Raw genomic sequence first — 22,037 nt, forward strand, 5'->3', positions numbered from 1 at the left:
ATGCAAAGAAATAGTGGAGAGTTCCCATCAGGTTTCACTTCTCTTGTTAGTGTGAGTACAGTTCTTTTGGCAATTTAGCAATGCAATCTTCTCCAACATAGCAATCCTGAAATAATTGTGTCATAGAACTTTTAAATAGATATTTCAACATTTAAAATGATTAAATGTTAATGTCAGTAAGATATTTTTTCTATAGTAAATGTGAATTATTTGCATAAAACATGTACACAGTCAAAATGCTGCAGCTACAAAAATACTGTCCAATTCATATGCAACCTACTTTCGAAACTCTGATTCACCCCAAAGGTTCCTTGAAAAAGCACATAAAAATGAAAGAAATTGTACTGATCTGTGTTTTTCCATGCTTAAGAAGACATACGAAAGTTTTCCTCAAAGAACATTTCAAAACACATTGAATTCAAAAGTGTGTATAAATAGAGGGTGAGAAGGAAAGTTGTGTTGCCCAGAGGGCAAGTTAGTTTCTGAAATTAAACTAAAATTTAATTCATTGTGCATTTGCTATACTGCGTGTATTCTGAAGCAAGGACACGGAAATCTTTTTATAATGTCCAAGCACAGTAGGATCAACTAAAATAAAATAATGGCACTATACTAGTTACATAATATGAAGAAATCTTGTGTATTTTTTCAAAGCATTAAAATGTTTCTATAACATATAAACAATATGGTGTTGTTCTACAGCTGTTTCAGCATTTATCAGCAAAGCTCTCAGCTTGTAAACAAGTTTCCTAATGCAGCTTTAATACCTCGCTTTATTTTACTTCTATTTAATTAGTTAATCAAAGCAAGCCCATTCCTAGTGAAGTCTGAACTTAGTATGCATGGGGTGCTTTCTGTTCCCTGCATAGCTCTAAGAAATTCCACTGAACTGATATGTCAGGCTATGTGAGATTTACTCTATAAGTTAAGGGGGGGAAAATAGGAGGCATGAATGCAAATAATAATTTTTAGCCATTTGTTGGGGGTATAGTGCATTGGAACTTCTAAAGAAATCCTGCTGTTTGTCTTGAACACGATCACATCAAGTCAATCTGAACACAGCTTTGCTGCTTTTAATGTGCAAACCTAAATATTGGGACACTCTTCTACAACAAAGTGATGGATGTGAAAGTCTGTAGCTCTACTTTGCTGATGCTCTGAGCAACTGAACATGGTCTTGAAACAGCTACAAACCCTACAAGCTGCATCAAACGTGGTGATGGAATGATGCTTTGCTCAAAAGAACAACAAAGATTTAACCAGGTGGCACATGTAAGCCATTGGCACAGTAGCTGTTTGGACCCTGCTCATTTGGAAAAACTAATTTAGCTTCTTTTTTTCTTTTTAAAAACATCATTATCTTTAACGTCTGAATCTAAATACACAATACAAGTTTTGGTTAGACACCAAAACAGAAATAAAAATGCCATGCCTCAACAGGAGTTCTGATACTGTGGTAACTTTCTATGGGCATGAAGCACTGTGTATATCCTAGTTCAGTATCAGAAAGGCTCACTGTGGGCTCATTTTGGTAAATATACAAGAAAATCAACAGACCCACTCCTAATCATCTCCTTGACATGATCTGACACTAGCTCTACATATCTAATCCTACAACATGTGGAAACCATTTTTTCATCTTTGGGTAAGCCACTGCACAAGAGCTTGCCCAACTTGTTACAACTTTTTTTGCTGGAATTAGATTAAACTCCATTTTTAGGCATAGGAATGTAGGTTATATATGACTGAAGGAGTCTTTTGTAGTGTTCACAAATCATCTGACCCATGGCTCCAGTAAAATTTCCAATTAAATGCTACAGATGCTAATAACCACATTGGTAGCAAATGTCATTCAGTATTTGTAAAAATGTATTGAAAATATTTATATTCTAAAAAGGTGAAAATGAAGGGGGGGAACTTAACGAATTTTCTGCATTGGCATGAACTTGCAGGGGAAAACCCTACCAATATAAGAAACATGACTTACATCTGTATTTATCTTCCAGGTGTGCTTTACATAGGGAAATTATACCAGTTTTAAAAGACAAGACTCGGATCCTTCCTGTTCGACCCCTGTTGGTTTGAAATCACAGCAAAAATGAGAAGAAATAATAATCAACAAACAGTACAATTAACAGTAATTCCTTCTAACTGTATCAATGAAGCTACTAGAAGTTAAGAAAAACCCTAAATTCCTAAAACACTAGCATTGAATATCAGCACCAAAAGATAACAATTAAATAAATCAAAACTATGTTAGGTTGCTGCACTAAGATTTCAAGAGTGTTGTATGCTATTTAAAAGTGGTGTGGTATTTTCCTAGTAATTTCTGAAAGGACGTTTTCTTTTTTCATAAAAGACATACAATTCAACTGCATCTACCCTGAACAGTTGTTTTAGATGGGAGCATGTCCATACAAGAAGTTTGAATCTTAACTGTACCCAGTGGATATATTCCTTTAAAAACAGTTTTCTTACATTTTTTGTAATTAGTCCAAAAATACTAGTTTTACCACAGTCATTGCACATTGCTTCCATAGTACATAGTGCCTACTAAATCATGCTCCATTATAAAATGGAAGAACTTCCTGACAGTAAGAGCTGTTCGACAGTGGAACACACTCCCTCGGAGTGTAGTGGAGTCTCCTTCCTTGGAGGTCTTTAAGCAGAGGCTAGATTGCCATCTGCTGGGGATGCTTTGATTTGGATTTCCTGCATGGCAGGGGGTTGGACTGGATGGCCCGTGTGGTCTCTTCCAACTCCATGATTCTATGATTCTATGAAAATATTAAGTATTCGAGATGCTCAAGGCAGTACAAACTGGAGAAATACTTCTGGCTAGATGATAGAAGAAGTGGGGAAAGAACCCATTATGCCTGTCCTGTTATTTTCCAATTAATGGAAAGTTGGGAATAAGAAATGGAATTGGAGATCAAACCAAGCGTCTTTCCAGTCCAGCATTTTTTTAAAAAAATAAATATGTCCAGAAAAACATGTTCCTCACCTATTGCTACCTGCCAGCAATTGCTGTTCAACAGAATGCTTTCTCTGAATCTGCAGGCTCCATACAGCCATGGCCACACTAGATAGGATATCAAGTGTGGCTTTACATTTAGCATGCCCGGCTTTTAAAATGCACTTGGGGCAAAGGTAATTACAGAGTTTGGAACCTTCCTCATAAAAAGGAAGCCTTTTTATTTATTATTCTCCCTGCTGGGTGGATAATTATTGATAACCTTGGTAGATGAAGTTCATTAGTTATATTAGGCATCATTAACATTAATGTCCCCAATAGTATTATAAAGCCTCCTCTTAAAGCTCATCTCCCAAACCCTCCAGCAGAAAACAGACCAGTGTTTCTTCTTTCTTTAAATTAAAATTGTCTTCTTTCTTTCTTTCTTTCTTTCTTTCTTTCTTTCTTTCTTTCTGTCAAGAGCTGAGTTGTGTGATATACACACATCTTTCCTGCAAGCAATAATGATGTAATTTCCAAAATTGCCATAGACCTATATTGCTAGAGCACCTAGAGAGCCTGGCATCAGAACTCTGCTATTATGTTCATATTACACAATACAGCACCACATTCCACCTTAACTGTCAAGGTGAGGCACTGTAGCTCTCTTGCTGAGAATTCCTAACGTCCCTCCCTCAACTGCAAATCCCAGAATCCCATAGGATGTTGTCACAGTAATGGGGAAAGGCTCAAGGAAGGTACATCTTTAGCACTTTTGGGAGGCCCACTAGAGCACTTTTAGTCTTTCACAGAAACTGTGTGTTTCCCATCAACTTGTATATTAGCTTAGGAAACAGGAAAGAAACAGAGGTCAGATTTCAGTTGGGGAGAGGGGCAGTTTGCAATGAGTAATGGCAGATATCCCATTGTTGTTGTGTATCTTCAAGTCATTTCTGACATATGGTGTCCCTAAGGAAAAACTATAATGGGGTTTTCTTGACAAAATTTGTCAAGAGGAGGTTTTCAATTAGCTTATTTAAATTGTACTCTCCCTTTCACAAAGAGTAGAGTCCATTATAATCAACTGTCACTGAAGTCTACCCACACATACGTGTCATAAACATTCAAAAGCCAGTTGAGGCACATATCTACGCAGAGAGGGACGTTGACTAGGTTATTGTGCTCTTGTTCCAGTCGATCATAAATTGTAGTCAAGCAGTTGATGATCTGAAGTATATCCATTGGCTGGTCATTTTGTTTGAGGTTGTGCTGGTCCAAGGCATCACATGCAGCAGACAGACTCAAAAGATCCACTGTGTAAATAATAGAAATAACAGTCTTAATAAGAAACAACCCCAGTTGGTGGTAAAAGATGATTCTGATTATGAAATCCACTGCCTAGTTAAGGCTGCTGGACTAAGCAACATCTGACAGGCTAGTGTATTAGCCTACAGATTTCCTTTCCAGTACTTTCCACCCACTAATGCATTTTCTCTGTATAGGTGATATCTATTTAGTGTATGAAAAGCTGTTTTTTGTCTGGCAACTATCTCCACAGCAGTTGCATCCCCAGGGAGTACTGAAGTATGCTTTCTCTAATGCAAATTTATTAGCCAAGTTGCAAATGCAATAAAATACTTTTAACACAGAGCTTCCGGGTGAGTGTTCAACCCCTCTGAGAGAATGCATCAATGATAATTAAGTGAACCCCTCAAGGATTAGGTAGCGGTCTAATTATAATATGCACCTACAGATAAATAAGACCATTATCTTTTGGAAGAACTTTCCCTGCTAATAAGGCATAGTGCCTTGAAAACCTCTGATGGTTTTACTTTAAACAAGATACCACTAATGCATCCACTAACATAAGCAGTAGTGTGAAAACAAGTTTCCTTTAGAGGTTTACTGCACGAATTTCAAAAGAGCCATAGTTTTGTATTTCTGTATTTGTATTACTGTATAGCAGGCCCATCATCCACAAAAGCATGTTTAATAAGGCATTCTCATCTACTGCATAGTTTAAGTGGCAATTTTTAAATATATAGAAAATAAATATATGTATTATTTATTGGTGGCAGAACATAGTAAAAACCGTGGAACAGCACTGAATAATAAGTATCAGTAAGTATTCAATTCTGGATCCTCTTTTTGTCAGTGTAATGCTTTCTATGTTAATGCCTTAACTTGGTATTTCTTTTAAAAAACATGAATATCCTTCACTGTTTGAAGTGGTTCAATGAAGTCAATAAAAATATAGCTGAGAAAAATGCAGCTGGTGCACTATGTCAGCCTACATGGCACTGACAGCAGGACAGTTGCAGTCAGAAAAAAGCAAGCATAGTGGCAATAAGTGAAGGCAGAGAAAATCCTCATTGTCACCATCAGGAGGAAAAGCTGATGACTTCAACACTTTTGGTTCTGCAATGGCTACTGGGTGTGTCCTCAAAGCTCTAAGAAGCCTGCCTTGGAAAAATCACCTGTTTCACAAGACAAGAGATATTTCCATCCCTAATGACTTTCTCTGCCTTTGCTTGTTGCTGCGGAGCAACCCTGCAAAAAGTGCACTATACAAGGATAACAGACCATTATGTTAGCTCAGGGGCGAAACAGATGGCGGTAAAGTGTGGCTCTACGCTGCCCCTTTGAGTGCTGGGTTGGGGCCATGGCAACTGCATGCCCCACAGCCCCAATCTGGCATTTTCCTGGCGCAAAAAGAAGTGGCAGAAAGCCACTTCTTTTTAAACCACAAAAAAGGCGCCTTTGTCACGGGAGTGGCGGTTTTTCTGCATTTCGGCAGCATGTGGCATCTAAACACTGCACCACTGACCACTGCAATGCTGCTGTTGCTATGGGGCTGCTGTTGCTACTGGGTACACTTTGGTTGTTTGGGGCGGCTTTATGGCATGTTCCTAGCGGCTTGGGGGCGTGCATCATGAGTACATCATGCCTCTGGGAACGCACCACATTTTGCCTGTCTGTTTTCTCCCATAGTGAAGTTTCTGATCTGTTTTGGGGAGATCTTTGGAATGTCCAACTACTTCTGAAGCAGCTCCCTCCAGGTAAGCACTCTCCAGACAGTGATGGCTTGTGCACTTACTCCAAAATGGCAAGGAAAGCCTTTCTGGATTGGGTCACAAGCTCCTTGTGCCACAAGATCATTTTAAAAATATACTCACTAACTTTTAAAAATATAAATAATAAAAAAGTAGGGGACTCTTTTTTTGAGTATGATATTCTTGGAAAGATAATTAAAATTTGTTTTTTATGTTATTTCTTGGGACAAGGCTACTAATTATTTCATTTTATTTCAATATGAAATTTGCACAGGTTGTCAGTATTTTTACTGTGTGCCTTTAAGTAGCATCCAACATTTGGTAACCTTAAGGCAAACGTACCATGGGGTTTTCTTGACAAAATCTGTTCAGAGGAGGTTTGCCATTGCCTCCTTCCATGACTGAGAGAGGATGAGTTATCCAGAATGGGTCTCCTGGAGGCCTAGTATAGGATTCAAACCACAGTATTCTAATGCATGATTACTGACAACTAAGCCACGAGTAAGTCACAAGTAAGTCATTCTATACAAGTAAATATAGAGCCAGTGTGGTGTAGTAGTTTGAACATTGTACTAGGACTCTGGAGACCAGAGTTTCAATCCTGGATCAGCCATGGAAACCCACTGTGTTACCGTGGGTATGTCATATGCTCTGAGCCTCAAAGGATGGCAATGGCAAGCCCCCTCTGAAAAAAAGTTGCCAAGAAACCCTGATGATAGGTTCACTATAGGGTGGCCTACAACAAGTCACACTATAGTCTTAGTTGCTAGTGAGTATGGACAGAAGTATAACCTTAAGCTCCTCAGGCAAATAGGTCTTTTATTATACTAATCTTCCAGAGGAAGTTTATATGGCTTTCTTTCTCTGTCTTTCCTTCTTTTCTAATAGCAACAATTCAAGATGAAAGGAACTGTGCTACTGGAAATATATTAACAGGTCTGTATAATTAACTGTTTTTTGTTTTGTTTTTAAAACTCTACAATTGCTTGAACGGGGTAGCTTCCTGAGCATCCTTTGAAGCAGGGATGAACAATAGAATGCGGTATTTAGCAAAGATGGAACAACAAGTTTTTAAGAACATCTGGAATGGTAAAAATCTTACTTGGCCATGAAGTAAACTTGTTAAGTAAAGACAAACTGTGCCATAAAATTCCAGCAACTACTTAAAAGAAGAGTGGTGCAAAAGAAGCCCAAATAGTGCTCCTGAAAAAGTCTAAGAATTCTAACAACTTCACAAATGTCTACACAGTGCTTTTGCAATGATTTATAACTGCCACAAAATATAAACAGATTGCGATGGTTTCCCCTTTCTTAATTTATAGCTCTGTAAAATGGCTACTTTTGCTTGCTAGAATGATTACTTTTGCTCCCACAAACATATGTAGTTGACATCAAGACTTTTTCTTCTTTCTCCTTGACCTCTCTTACAGGAATAGTGCACCCAGGCCCTGCCTCCCCCACTAAACCCCCATGAAATAACTTTCCTAGTTAAAATGCCTGCTAGATGAATGCACAAATAACATAACTACTACCGAAACAGGAGTAAACTGGGTTTTATTTATCTTCATTGCAATTGCTAACTTTCTTGGCTAGATTATGAACTGTTATACACACAGGAACCCATAAGTTGTCTGTAAGGTGCTGCAACAGTACTGGTTGAGGCCCTGTACACACCAGCCATTAAGGCCCACGTGGGGGCAGAGTCGGGGCATAGCGTCCTCACAACGCACGCCTGACTCCACCACCCCAGGGTGCCCTGATTCTGTGTGCTGCTCCACACGGTGCATGGCATCATGGCGTAGCTCTGGCTCTGCATCCATATGATGCAGTGCCAAAGGAGAAATGCAGCTATGGCACTCTTTTTGCAGATCCTTTTTACACCCTTGAAAGGCCGGACTGAGGCCACAGCACGAGGCTGCCATGGCCCCGATCTGGCTAGAAAAGGGACGGCGGCCCATTGCCCCTTAGGGGCTATATGTACAGCCCCCGAGTCTCCTTTATCCAAAATGCTTGAGACCAGAAGTGGTTTGGATTTTGGACTTTTTTGGAGTTTGGAATATTTGCATGCATACACACACACACACACACACACACACACACACACTGAGAAATATTGGAGATGGGACCCAAGTCTAAACATTAAATTTATTAATGTTTTGTAGACATCTCATACACATAGTCTGAAGGTAATTTTATCTGGATCTTTTTAACAATGTTGTGCATGAAACAAAGTTTGTGTGCACTGAACTATCAAAAAGCAAAGGTTTTATTGTCTCAGCCATCCATGTGGACAATTCTGGATTTTGGCGTATGCTCTGATTTTGGAATTCTGGATAAGGGAGACCCCAGCTGTAATCAGAATACATTAAAGTTCTGTGTCTAATTGTTGCCAAGATGATAAAAGCAAAGAGTAACTCTTAAACAATATGCAAAAATAACCACTAAAAGCTGCTCTCAGCCAATAACAGGGCTTCAAACTACCTGTCAGATTATCCAAGTGGATTGAATTGAAAGTTTATGTATGTATGTTTGAAATTAAGTTCTGAAAAATAATATGTCTGCAGAATACTCACAACAGAGAGCTTTCTGTAATCTTCGAAGCTTCATGGCAGTTCTGTATGCAGAGAATCTGACATTGTTCAAGTCCGCTAAGAAATGGACAGAAGGGGAAAAAGGGAATATATCACTTCATGGCTGAACAGTTTGATGCAGTGAATAGACAAACTGAAGAATCACTTTAAATATGAACTGGAAGAATCTTTCTTGCTGCATAAGTTAGGAATTAAATTGAGAGATAGAAACAATCATCCTCACCAGCACGACCACCACCACTATATTCCTGTAAGATATGCTTCAAACATAAAGGTCACAATCCAGCCAAAATTAAGTACTATTGAGGCTTAAATTTTATGCCTCCTTAAATGGGAGTAAACCATATTGCAATGAGTATACGTGCTTCTGAGTAGACATATGCAGGTTGGCTTGGTAAGTCTCACTGATTTAAGAGAAAGGAGAATCTGGCATCTTTCTTGAAACTTCAGTGAGACTTAAAAAAAAAAGTTTGGCTGGCTTGTATCCCAAAATGACACAATGTGCTACTGCTAGACTATTAAATTGCAGCACATTAAGAAAGATAAGCATTAAGAACTTGTAAATCCTGCCTTCGTTCACTTTCCCCTCCTCCTGCTTGGAACGGAGTCAGGCTGCTTGCTAGAGTATTTAGAAAGGGAAGCCTACAGACAGGGGAACTTAAAGGAGAGACAGAGAGAGAGAGAGAGAGAGAGAGAGAGTCCTGCCAGGCTTTGTATATGAGAATCAAACCCCATGATGTAATTGAGAACAATGCAGCTTTATAAAGTACTGACGCTACTGCCACTTTCACATAGATCTGTGCTCCTTCCTGGCAGCATCAAATTCCGTCCAAGCCTACCTCCTTCAGTTTGTATAATAATAAACTAACTTTTGTTAACTTTGAAGTTGCAGTGAATAGGCAGAAAAAGAATCTCAGCCTCAGTGAAGGAAAAGTTGTGGGAGGGAATCATTACTGAAATACTTTTTCATTTCAATTCCATTTTTTTTTTTTAAAAATGAACTTCAAAATAAATCTGGTGCTCATGCATGGGAGGTGGGTGTATAACAGGCTGGTGGATTTTTGGTCACTCCATGGCAGCACCTGCACTGCAGAAATAATGCAATTTGATGCTGCTTTAACTGCCATGGCTCAATGCTATGGAATCCTGCGATTTGTAGTTTATTGTAGCACTAGAGCTCTCTGACAAAGAAGGCTAAATAGCTCACAAAATGACAAAGTCGAGAATTCCATAGTATTGAGCCACGACAGTTAAAGCAGTGTCTAACTGCATTATTTTTCCAGTGCAAATGTGCAGCTTCTGTCTCTACACCTAGAGTTGCCAATGTAGTAACTGTAGCAACAGAGGTTTTCCCTGGGACCCTTACAGCTCCTCACACCTCTGCCCCTTTGTCAAATTATTCCAAAGTAAATGTAGCCATCTTCCGATTACCCTTTGCTACTTCAAAGTTGCTACAGTCCAATGGACTGTTTGGCTAGCTTGGGTTTTTTTTTCTTCTTCACAGAGAGAGGTTCTAAATCAAACAGGTAAAAGTCTGCCGGTTGCAAACATGGGGAGGAAGTCATGGCAGCTTCTTCAGAAAGAGTTATAAAACAATTATAGGGGAGGGGGAGCTTCTTTCCTAAATCTGTTTCTGCCAGTTTATTATTTAGCACCTATTATTTAGGTTACAGAGTATAGAGCAGGAATCGTGAGTCTCCAGATGCTTTTGCATGGCGATCCCAAAACCACTAGTCAGCATAGCCAGTAGTGAGAAAAGCTTGAGTTTTGGTCCAACAAGATCTGGAGGGCTGCATCATTCCCAACCCGATACGAAGTATATTATTTAGCAACAAATACCATGAGAAGTTCAATTTTATGTAGCAAGCGTCCTCCTTCTTCCAGTATTCATTGCATATTGGGCTCCTCAAACATTTCCTTTCAAAACTGTGAGAAACAATCTTATGCATACTCCTAAGGACAAATGCTATGGGATTTATCTCTGAGAAAACAACCATAAGATTGTTTTTCATTTACTGTTTCAAAGACAGTGAAATTACTTCTTTTCTAGTTTTGATAAAACTGAGCATTCTGTTTAGGGTACTTGCAAGTGAACTTGGTGTGAATGGAAATATAGGCTCAAAAACAAAGCCAAATAAAGCAGCATCCGGCCACTTTGGGGTATGGTGTTTACATGACACATGCTCCCAAAGGAGCTGGAAGCTGTGCCAAGGCCACACTCCAGTCCAAAGGCCAGATGAAAAAGGAGTCGATTTGAATTGATTCCTGGCCAGCCTGGCATGGACCTGCAGAGGCAGCTCACTTTGGTCACAGGCCGCGCGGTCACTGTGGTCATGGCTTGGCCTCTGGCTGTTCTTTATCAACTGTCTGCTTCACCCCAAAGATGCATTTCAGCTATAAATCATCCAAACCTTCTATGAGCTGTATTAAAATGTTTAGATTAGATTTGTCTTTTAAAATTCTTTGGCAGCAAAAACATACTTTCCTAAAAGTAAGCACCACCAAGTACAACAGAATTTAACTCTGGGTGCATGGAATTGGTCTGATATGTTGCAAAAACGAGACAAGAAAGATACTGAATTTCTGCTCAGTCTTCAAACATTTTGTGATGGACTCTGTTTCACCTGAACAGTCACTTTGTGATGATGGTCAGCAAACTTTCAGAAACTTTTACTCTATATATTATACCACATTCTACATTTGAAGAGAATTTGGAATCTTAGCATAAAACCTCACTTTGTTTTATGCACCTCCTTGCATAACAAAACCCTATGAAATTTATAAATCAACAAGCAGCTTGAAGGCACATATACACACAATCCTAATTCATCCCACATTATCTTCAGTGTTAAAGCATTAAGGTTTTTGTTAAGTGAAATGTCATTTTTAGTTTGTTAGTTTCAAAGAAAACCCTGAACAAATGCTATGGTGGTTGTTTGTTTAAATTGCTCTTTATGTGTTTAAGTTGCCTTCCTCAACAGACAGCTGGATTACTATCCTCAGAATTCATTTGCCAGGAGGTATATAATAGCTTGCCAACTTCATTTTATCATGGATACACATCTCTTTTCTTCATATCCTACCAATGTGTGTTATTCTTTCACAATCTCCTTTTACAAAGCACAAGATAAAACAAAAAACTATGCATACAGATCTGGTACTTAACTTGCACACTGTGGACACTGGGACATGGCAAAGACTGAAACTCTCTAGCATAGCAAGGTTTTTAAAACTATTCTAACTTCAGTACTCTTAACTGTATATGACAACATTATTAATAAAAGTGACATTCAGAGTCCAGATATTTTATTTTCTGCTCACACTTCACGGGTCCCTTTATTTCATTTTCATTCTTATATTTTGATCCAGTCCCCATTCTATTTTCCATTTTTATTGAACAGCCTAGAACTGCAGCTACACACATATCTTTCTTTAATAGTAGTAGTAGCTGTTAAATAATAATAATAATAATAATAATAATAATAATAATAATAATAAATTTTACAGGCAAACATCAGATTATCTAGATAGCCATTTCTTGATAGTCACCTTGAAGGCCAGCTTTTTTTTTTTTAAAGATCTTGTTAATATAATGCTAGCAACCTTCAACATGTATTTGCTTTCTTACTATTAACAGACTTTCATTAACATTTCTAATGAGTTGTTCATTAGTGTATTGTTCTGGCACTGTCCTCTCCTGCCAAATCTGCTTTCTCCATACTGATGCCAACTCCACAAACCTTGAAGTAGCTTAGAATACATTTTGGGATTTAAACAAAGACAATTAATCTATCCTGAAAGCAAATTAATAAAGCTTTCTTTTGCTAAGGCACTGTCACTACAATTTCATTTAGTATATTTGGGAAAAAAAACCAGTACTCTTGGACAAGTAAGGACAGAGTAACAAGTAAGATTTTCATGTTACAATGAAAATAACAAGTGAATGATGCAGATTAGCATATAAATAGAATCTTGTGGAAGGGAAAAAAACATTCTGAGGCTTTAAATGGATAATGTTAGGAAAATAAACTTTATACAACACAACAAATTGTTGCCATATTCAGATCAGTAATAAATTTATCTGTATATAAAAGCATGTTCAAATTTTTAATCCTCCTAATTCAGCTACTTATGCTCATAATTTTTCTAGATTACTTTATGTTCTCAGTTGGAGGTCTTTTTTCACATAGCTCTTTGTTAGATTGAACTGATGCCTTGCAGTCATAATATAAAAGTCTCAATTCACCTATAGACCCTTAATTGTAAGTTTGATTGCATTTCTGCAGTTTGCCATTTGCATTTTCAACTGAAGTGCATTTCATAACAAAATCTTCTCTCCCAGAGTGCTCAGCTCCACTAAAAGAACAAAACACCTTATGTGGTTGCTTTCACACCATACAATTATGTTGGTACCACTTTAAATTCTATAGCTGCATCCAAAGTAATACAGTACTTGGATTTGTAGTTTGCAGAGGCCCTAGAACTCCCTAGCAGAGAATTAAAAAGACCCCACAAAACTATAGCGATGAAGCCATAGCAATTAAAGTTGCCTAAAAGTAGTTTAACTGTATAGCGTGAAATGTCATTATCCTCAAAACACTTGTAACAACTATACCCTTCTAACTTTATTCCTTTATCTAATTTAACACATACAGTTCCCTTGCCCTTGAATTTCTCATTCTTTCACCACTGTTAAAAGTACAAACCTCTTCCCCAGCTGTGTATTTTATTGCCAAAATTCAGGAGCATTAGTGCTGCAATTCTCCACCGCCATCCCAACACATGAATCTACTTAAAACAAGGCTCATGCACGGCATGCATTACTGCTGATCTTGCTGCCACACTCATTGAATTTCAACAGCAGTGGCATGGATGGCCTCTCACAAGTTCTGGGGGAAATGGCTCCTGGGTTTGCAGAAATGGTCTACTCTGTCAAATCATGTGACATGGTACAGATTCCATTTACAGCCAGTTCTGAATAGAAGTTCCAGTTCATGTATTATATAAAACCTATATTCTGTATCATGTTTATTATTTGCTTTCATGTCCTTCATAACTAGTCTATCCCAGCCTATTTCCCTCCACAAACTTCTGTTTCATAGAGCCAGTATAGCAACATACTGTGAAAATAAAATGGAAGGATGTGGAAAACCAGTTCTGTAGCACAATCTCAGCTCTTAAGGACTACCCAATATTATATATCCTTCCTTGCCTATGACAATTTCAGTGTCTCTTGAGAATTTATTCAGTGATTTACTGGCAGATAAAACACCAACTTTGAGGTTTGATCATGGAAAGCTTTTCCTCATTGTTTGAGGAAAATAATACAGCATTGCTAGCAAATGAAATAATATGCAATGTTAGCAAGCTTTCTTCTTGTTCATTTTTATTCCCAAGTTCTTTTATTTTGTTATCTGGCTGGGTTTTTGAAAGTATACCTTCAAAGCTAGGCTTTTTAAATTTTAAATGGATGTTTGTATTTATAAATGAATTAACATAGAAAATGAACAATATCTGCCCCCTGAGAATTGGCAAGCATACATTAAAAAGGTAAGCTAAATGATGGGATACCAGCGCAGTGCAGTAGTGCATACCTGCAATAGATTCAGAGTACATATTATGCAGATAGATGAAGAACATCTAGCAGAACACTGCCATTTTTGATAAACAGGTGTTCACAGCTGAACAAAAGAAGTTAAAAAGGTAAATTTCCCACCTTAGGGACACTACTCTTCCAAGCTATTGTATTTGTATGCTAAGCATAATTAATTGGAATACATCAATTCCTTCCTATGCTTCTCCTTCAAAAATACATCTCAACAGTCAGGCAAATATAGGTCCCAGCTGCATTTCTCTAAATCAACTTCTATAATACACTCTACACGGGGCTGTCTTTGGAAGCTGTTCAGAAATTTCAATGGGTCCAAAATGCTGTGGCTAGATTGTGGACCATGGGCGGGTTACAAACTGCCAGAAAGTACACGCGGAGCACATACTAGGGTTAGGAAGGGGCGCCCTCCTAACCCTAGTACGCGCTCCGCGCGCCCAAAATGACAGCGGCCGTTCCACATGGCCACCACCATTTTGACGTCTTGGACGTATAGCATCCAGACGTGTCGCGGCAGAAGTGATGCCGCAAAAGCGCGCCTCGTGCTTTGCGGCGCCACTTCCGGGGCCCAGGAAGGAGCGCGATTGCCGCACTCCTTCCTCGGAGCGTCTGGGAGCCCCGCGGTGTGGCAGCTGCAGCTCCCGGATGCTGCAAGCGGCAGCAGAGGGACACCGCCGCAACCCGGCGGTTTATAACCCGCCATGGTCAGTTATAAGGGGCATACAAGCCCCTTTTTAAAACGGCTCCACTGGCTACTAGTTCATTTCTGTGTACAATCCAAAGTGCTGGTCATAGCGTGTAAGGCCCAATATGTCTTAAGTCTTGACTGTTAGACCGTATCCCTCACTATAGGGTCCTATGATCTACAGGGAAAGCCTTTCTCTTGATCCCACCACCATCACAGGCTCGCTTGCTGAGGCCATGAGCAATGCCTTCTTAGTGGCTGCTACTCCTTGGAACTCCTTTCCTTTCACCAGCAGGCAAAGACCTTTTTGTTTAAGCAAGCTTTTAAAGTGTAAGCAAAAACATCTTCTTATTGGCATCTTTTAAACTTTTTAAACTTTTGTATATTGTTTAAATGAGTTTATACTGCTTTATGTGGTAGTTTTAACTATTCTTTTACAAATTACTATGAAGGTTTTATAAGTTGACTCTTTGTCTGAGAGCTGTCTTGGGTCCCACTCTGGGAGAAAGACAGCATTTAAATGAAATAAATAGAATAGGAATTCTCTGTTGTGGCGATGGTGTTTTAGCTGTTGATACAAATATTTAGAATTTATTTGCAAATTGATAGAAGAGATCTGTTAAGTTTGCTTGAAACACACAAAATTAACGTCCTATTCCCCATGAAGAAATTTGCCAGGAAAACCCCATGATAGGTTCAACTTAGGGTCACTGTAACTTGGAAATGACTAGAAGACACACAATGACAACAACGATAACAATGCATGTGAGATACCATCCAGCTGTGTACCCGATTGCATATTCATTTGTATGGTTGCCATTGACTGGTTGCATAACTTGATCAATACCTAACTCCAAATGTGAATGCATAGGGTTCTTGTAGCACCTTTGGGACAAACTGTGCAAAAGAAGTTGTAGTACAGTCGGCACTCCTTATAGGCAGGCTTGCCTTTCATGGCTTTGAGCTTAACTGGAAGGCAAGTCACAGCAGAAATAATGGGGTGCGTACTCAAAGAAGGGTATTGACTACAAAGCAAAGTCAGCTCCCACATTCTCTAAGTTTCTGAACTTAGCGCCACCATGAGCACGTGCTCCATTATTTTTATGAGGCTTGAACATACGCTCTTTCCCCCATATATGTGTGTGTGTGTGTGTGGGTCTGGAACGGATCCCCCATGTATGGGGAGGGCGGACTGTATAAGCTTTTGTAGACTGGGGCTGTGCAGACTGCCCATTAAGGGTGGCCTGGAGGTGGAATCAGGGCGTGGCATCCATACGATGCATGCCCTGACTCTGCCTCCCAACGCAGCGCCAAAGGAGCACCTTAAAGCAGTGTGCGATTGCCACGGCCCTGATCTGGTGCAAGTGGAGGTGGCTACAGGCCACCCCTTAGGGGCAGTCTGTACACCTCTTAGTCTACTTCCTTAGATGCATGGAGTCTAAGAAAGCCTACAATACAACTTCTTTCACAGAGTTAGTTTCAATTGATATTCCAGACTAACATGACTAAGAATCTTAATTCCAAATGTGAAGATCCATGTTACACAACCTCAAAGTAAGATTTTGGCCTTTATTTTATAGTGGAGAGTTGAGAGGAAATTCAAACAGATAGATATTCCCCATTCACGGGTACATCCAACTGTTACAATTAGCATTGATTCCAACACTAGTTTTAGCTTGAGAAGGAGTTTTAGTGTTTTCATGGCCGGCATCCATAGAGGCTGGTGAAACGTCAGGAATAAACTCTTCTAGAACATGGCCAAATAGCCAACCCTCCCCCCCCCCCACACACAAAACTATAGTTTTAGTGCAGTTTAAAAGCTGAGGTACTGACTACAAAAGGCTTAAGTGTGATTAGTGCTAAAGAAACACTGTCTTGGGTTGTGGCCAAAGACTTCAACAGGCTCAGGCACAGGTGACTGGGAAATAGACTACAGTGTCTTACAACAGGAGGCTGCAGCCTCAAATATAGGTTAACACTGAAAAGACTGAATTGATGAGAATGAAATAATTCATTGCCTATTTTAGATGGCACTGGAATAGTTCAACTAGCATTGCCTGGAGCATGTAAGGAACAAATGTAACAGTACTTTATGGATGCCAAATATCTCTATTATTCAAGAACTGGGATTACTCATAACTTTAGTAGGGGATAGAGAGTTAACTTTTGTCCACAAAGGAATCTATTGTGAATCTGTGTTTTATAGGAAAAGATCTGCATGTGTATAACATCAGCCTATCATGTGTGGTTTCTCGGCAGGAAGAGGTAAGAAAGTTCAGAAACTTCCTTTCCCTTCCTTTCCTTTCCCTATAAAACTATTCAAACAAAACTACCAGTCATTATGCCTTTTACAAATTGCCTGGTATTTTGTGAGCTCCATCTTAAGAGAAAATAACTATAAGTATGGCTGGCTACTGAACAGCATCTACAATAACGCTACAGTTAAGACAAGAATGGTAAACCATTGGCACTGGAAGAGGTTTGTGTTGGTCTAATAGTTACTTCATTGCAATGTATTTTAGAATACTAAGGCGGGATACATACCGCCATATAGTACGTATAGGATACGTACTAGGGTTAGGAAGGGGCGGTGCTTCCGCACCCCCCTAACCCTAGTACGTATCCTATACGTACAAGATGGCGGCGCCCCTTCCACATGGGCGCCGCCATCTTTACGTATCGGACGCTGAGCGTCCGTACGTGTCGCAGCCTTTATGACGTAGCGAGTGCGCCCCTGGCGCCTCGCTACGTCACAAACGCGACTGAAAAAGAAGCTCCATTTTGGAGCCTCTTTTTCGGTCCGCGCGGGAGCCGCGCCGTCTGAAGGCTCCGGCTCCCCCACGGATCTACCGGCGGTGGCGGCAGACCGCCGCAAAGCGGCGGTTTGTACCCCGCCTAAGATTCTAGGTGCTTAAAAAGCAGAACATACGGTGGGGTCTGTCATTGTGAATCAATGCAACAGGTGCCTACAGAGAACCCTGCTTAGATATGAAGTGATTGACCAATTTGATTAATGGAGTGATTGATGAAAACACCATTACATTTGGGCTCAGTCCAAAATATATAGACCAGATTGGGTCTTGTAGATTCCTTTCTTCCTTTATCCTTATTCCAAAGGGTAATAACTATAGTTACCATGGCAGCAGAATCAGATAAGCTAAACAAGCATTATCTTCTAAATCACATTTTTTTCTAACATGCTTCAAACTACAATTCAACTTTCAGCCAACTCACTGGGCGATCTGCTGTAGAGTGGCAAGGCTTTCTGACTTCCAACTGTTTAACAGTAGCAAGAACAAAGCAATCTTTTCTACCTAAATTCCACCTAGTAAATTCTGTTTCTGAAATAGAAACAGGAGAAAGGAGCCATGAACTGCCATGAATGTCTGCATGAAAGGACTCAGAACTTGGTTCAGTATGTGCATGTGTATAAAACCTGGGATCAGGATTGGCTTGGTATAAGGTTTTTGCCCTTGGTTCTGGTCCGTGCATCTTGACGTTCTAGTGAAAACACTGTAGGTCCAACAATTCTGAAATCTGCCTATCAGTCTATTAAATTTAAAAGCCAGAGGGGGATGTTCTACTTTAATTCCTATCTACCCCAGGCAGTATAATCAAGAGCCAGGTATGATGGAAGTGTACCCCAGTAACATCAGGAGGACCACAGGTTCTTCAGTCCTCCAGATAAAATTATTGAGACTGAAATCCAAGCTTTGGTCTTTTGGATGGAAAAATGTATCTAAACTGCAAACCTAAACTCAGTGACTCACTGAGTATGCATGAAAATATTTCCCCCCGAAAGTGTTTCTACAATCTATTATATAAAGGGTATGCTCCTTGATGTGTGTTCTTGGGCATAATTGTTTTCCAGGAAACCAAAGCGTAACATACCTCGTCCCGTGGGGTGGGGGGATCAAAAGAATAAATACATCTTTAAAGAGGATCACATCAGAACTTGTAGTGTATGGGATAGAAAAGGGAGAAATGAGAAGCTGTTTTCAATTACAGGTACTAACTTCAATCAAGAATCCATCAGTGATACGTTTATTGGTATGCACAATATACATGTTGCCAGCTTTCGAAGCTCCACTGGCTTCTTCATCAGGCAAGATGTTAAAAACCATACAGGAGGGGGAAAAATTGAAGATTTTTTTATTAGATCTGTTTTCTGAAGACTTGAAGAGTTTCTATTTTAAATAAGTTTAAGTTAAAGTACATTTTTAATGCATGTTTGTGGTCCATATAGGTCCTTGCTCTAGCACACATACAAGCATGAAATTTGGTTTCTTGGCTGGATAAAGGAATGATCAAAGTATGAATAGGTTCAATTTTTTCATTTCCCCTTTTCAGGCTTTGTGGTTATATGAAACTTGCATTTTATGAATTTTACAGTAATGTATTATTTTAAGCTATACCTTGATGCATTATCAAAACCCCATCCAGAAACTTTCTTGTTTCCTCATCTTGAAAATATATTATATTAAAGATTTTTCCCTGGAGTAGATTGAATTTGGATTCTTCCATTTATATAAAGCATTGCACTTTGCTAGATATATCTGGGTTCCTTATAACCACAGACAATAAAAACATTAAAATAACCCTCTCCTGATGCATTGGAAATACTTTTATCAATACTTCTGTTAAACAGAAAAGAAATTCATATATTTCTACTCCAAGGCCATATATACTGTAAACTCATAAGTAATTCCAATTTTCCATGTGCCAAATGGATTTTTTAGAATAATCCAAAATCTACCTTACTTTTATATGGCATATTATAGCATATTTATTTATTCTCAATGCAATAAAGATTTATGTTGAAAGAAGAAAATTTTATTTTATTACTATGGGTAAAACATTAGTTTCTCAAAAGAATCTTCTTGTGGCAACTGAAGTTTATCAAAATATAAAACAATGTGGTCTCCTATTCTTTAATGAATTTATATCTCTTCTGCAACTTTTTTTAAAGACCCATTTGTATGTTTAAAAGGCTCAAAGTGTTGAACATAATAGGGAATGAAGTTACATTATGTTTTTGATAGTTAAAGTACCTATTTTTGCTATGATTATTGTAGATCACTCATATCAGAGGACTTAAGTATAATACTGAGGTTGTGCTTTCAGGCTGTGTTCATACTCAACACAAAAGCATTCTATACAGCCCTTTGCAGGACAAGAGAATAGTTCTCACATTTGTTACAAACAATTAACACTTCAGTCACTTCCAACAAAAGCAAAGGCTGAAAAGGTTTAGCTATGGGTAACCAGTTTCAAAGTGGCAAGGAGCAGGACCTTTTGCACATTTTTAAATTTCAGAGAGAGAGGATGATTTAATGGAAACAGAACACTGCAAGCACAGCAAGATGGCAGGGTCAGACCAAGACTTCTGCTGCCTGTGGTCAAGAACAATATGCCTCCCCCATCCTCTCCTTTCCACATGCCAAAAAGGACTGTACTGGCAACTGAAATTTATGATAGCACTCGACAGTATAGTGTTGGGAGCAATGGGCTCATTTTGCAATGGAGCAGAGAGCTTACGGTTAGGGTCAGGAGAAATATCTGGGGTTCTGACATTGCTGCTCCTCCCAGGTTCTGATGCCTTTGGTGGCTGCCTCACTCATTACAACTTTAGGGGCATTCCTCCCTTATGGACCCCACATGGTGAATCATCGCAACTAATTCAGGAACATATTCATTACTATCTGAACTGTACTGAAAATGGTCTAGAAATGCTTTCTATGCATCTGTAGAGGGAAGAGAGAAGTCAGGAGAACACTCCAACATCCAGTAATTGTCTGAGCCACCTAAGGCAACTCTGGCTCATACCTGAAGAATCAGGTTTGTCTTTAGATGCTTTCGAGGAAGAAAGTAGTACAGGTGGGGGAAAACCCCCAATCACAATGTATTTCAAAGAAAATATATTCAGGTAAAGGTAATATATTATAAAGAACATTGCACAGACAAAAATCTACTTGTGGAAGGGTTTTTTCTGCACCTGCTCCACACTGTAGCCTTTGTACATGTGTATGTGCCTTCAAGTCACCTATCAACCTATGGCAATCTCATGAATTCTGTAGGGTTTTCTTAGGAATATTCAGAGGTCCCTTTCTTAGTTCCTTCCTCTGAAATACAGCCTATATAGCACCTGGTATACGCTGGCCGTCTCCCATCCAAGTACTAATCTCCTGACCTTGCTTAGCTTCCAAGATCAGGCAGGATCTGGTGCCTTTAGGGTATTTAGGTGGCTACAGCCCTTGCAACCCGAGATGCAGGGGCCCCTAGATTCTATGTTAGACATGGAATCTAGTATCAGAAGCAGTGTTGCAAATTGGATGAAGAGAAGGTATGTGTCAAGGAACTTGCTTGCATATGCTGACTCAGTCCAGTTATCAGCAATTCACATCTCCCACTATAGCCCCATGATACAAATTAGGTCTCTGCCCGAGTCTTGCAATGTTTAGAAGAGGCTTTTTAGGAGGAAGGAAAGCCTTGTTTACACCAGTGAACTTTGGATCCAGGTAAAACTTTGCAAATTTATGAATGACAGAGCCCATCAACCAAATGAGAAAGGAATGAAAAACCATGAAAACACTTCTAGCTGTGCCAGAGCAGCAAAATGCAGTGAGTAGAAAATGTCACTTTTGTGCCCTTAGTATGCCTCAGTACTCCAAAACTGGTTTCCCAACCATAAATCACTTCTGGTTTCAGTTTCCAGGTCTTTGGTGTTTATTTAATGGGGGAGGCATGAAATAAAGTAGGGTACCACTCCTGGGTGGCTTCAGGAGCCTCTTCTGTGGAAAAAAAATGGATGTAGGGGTTTTGGAGAGGCTCAGTGGGAGCACTTCAAAATATGCAAATTAAAAGGCAGACAAACAGCAAGGGTTTTTAAAAGTCTTTTGGTTTCATCTGCCTTTAAACTTCTTTAATATAATAAAAATGTTAAATATACACCATTACACATAGCTCACATATGCCATTCCATACTAGACTATTTGGCTCAGAGATGAGTAATAGTGGCCCTTACTCTTGGGCCAGATAGGTTAGATGCTGTTGTAGTCCAACAGCATCTAGAGAGTCCACTCCCCAGTTTAACTAAACAACTATTTATAGCTGTTGATTTGTGGAATGGTTTCTGTGGTTTTAAAGA

The 22,037-nt window shown here is 39.3% G+C and overlaps 1 protein-coding gene across 10 annotated transcripts in view; it reads right to left on the reverse strand.

The window, feature by feature from the left end:
• LOC149319486 (dystrophin-like) overlaps nt 1-22,037 on the reverse strand; it is a 1,434,671-nt gene that overhangs the window by 64,384 nt on the left and 1,348,250 nt on the right. For all 10 annotated transcript variants that reach the window (XM_089511816.1, XM_089511819.1, XM_089511811.1 and 7 more), the window contains 3 exons: nt 8,580-8,654; nt 4,065-4,266; nt 1,988-2,073 (listed from right to left, as the gene is read on the reverse strand). In XM_089511816.1, coding sequence (XP_089367942.1) covers nt 1,988-2,073; nt 4,065-4,266; nt 8,580-8,654 — 363 coding nt within the window. The remainder of the gene's footprint in view (nt 1-1,987; nt 2,074-4,064; nt 4,267-8,579; nt 8,655-22,037) is intronic.

This window comes from Sceloporus occidentalis, unplaced genomic scaffold (assembly GCF_023333645.1).
Source record: "Sceloporus occidentalis isolate IW3139 unplaced genomic scaffold, rSceOcc1.0.p SCAF_2, whole genome shotgun sequence".
NCBI lineage: Eukaryota > Metazoa > Chordata > Lepidosauria > Squamata > Phrynosomatidae > Sceloporus > Sceloporus occidentalis.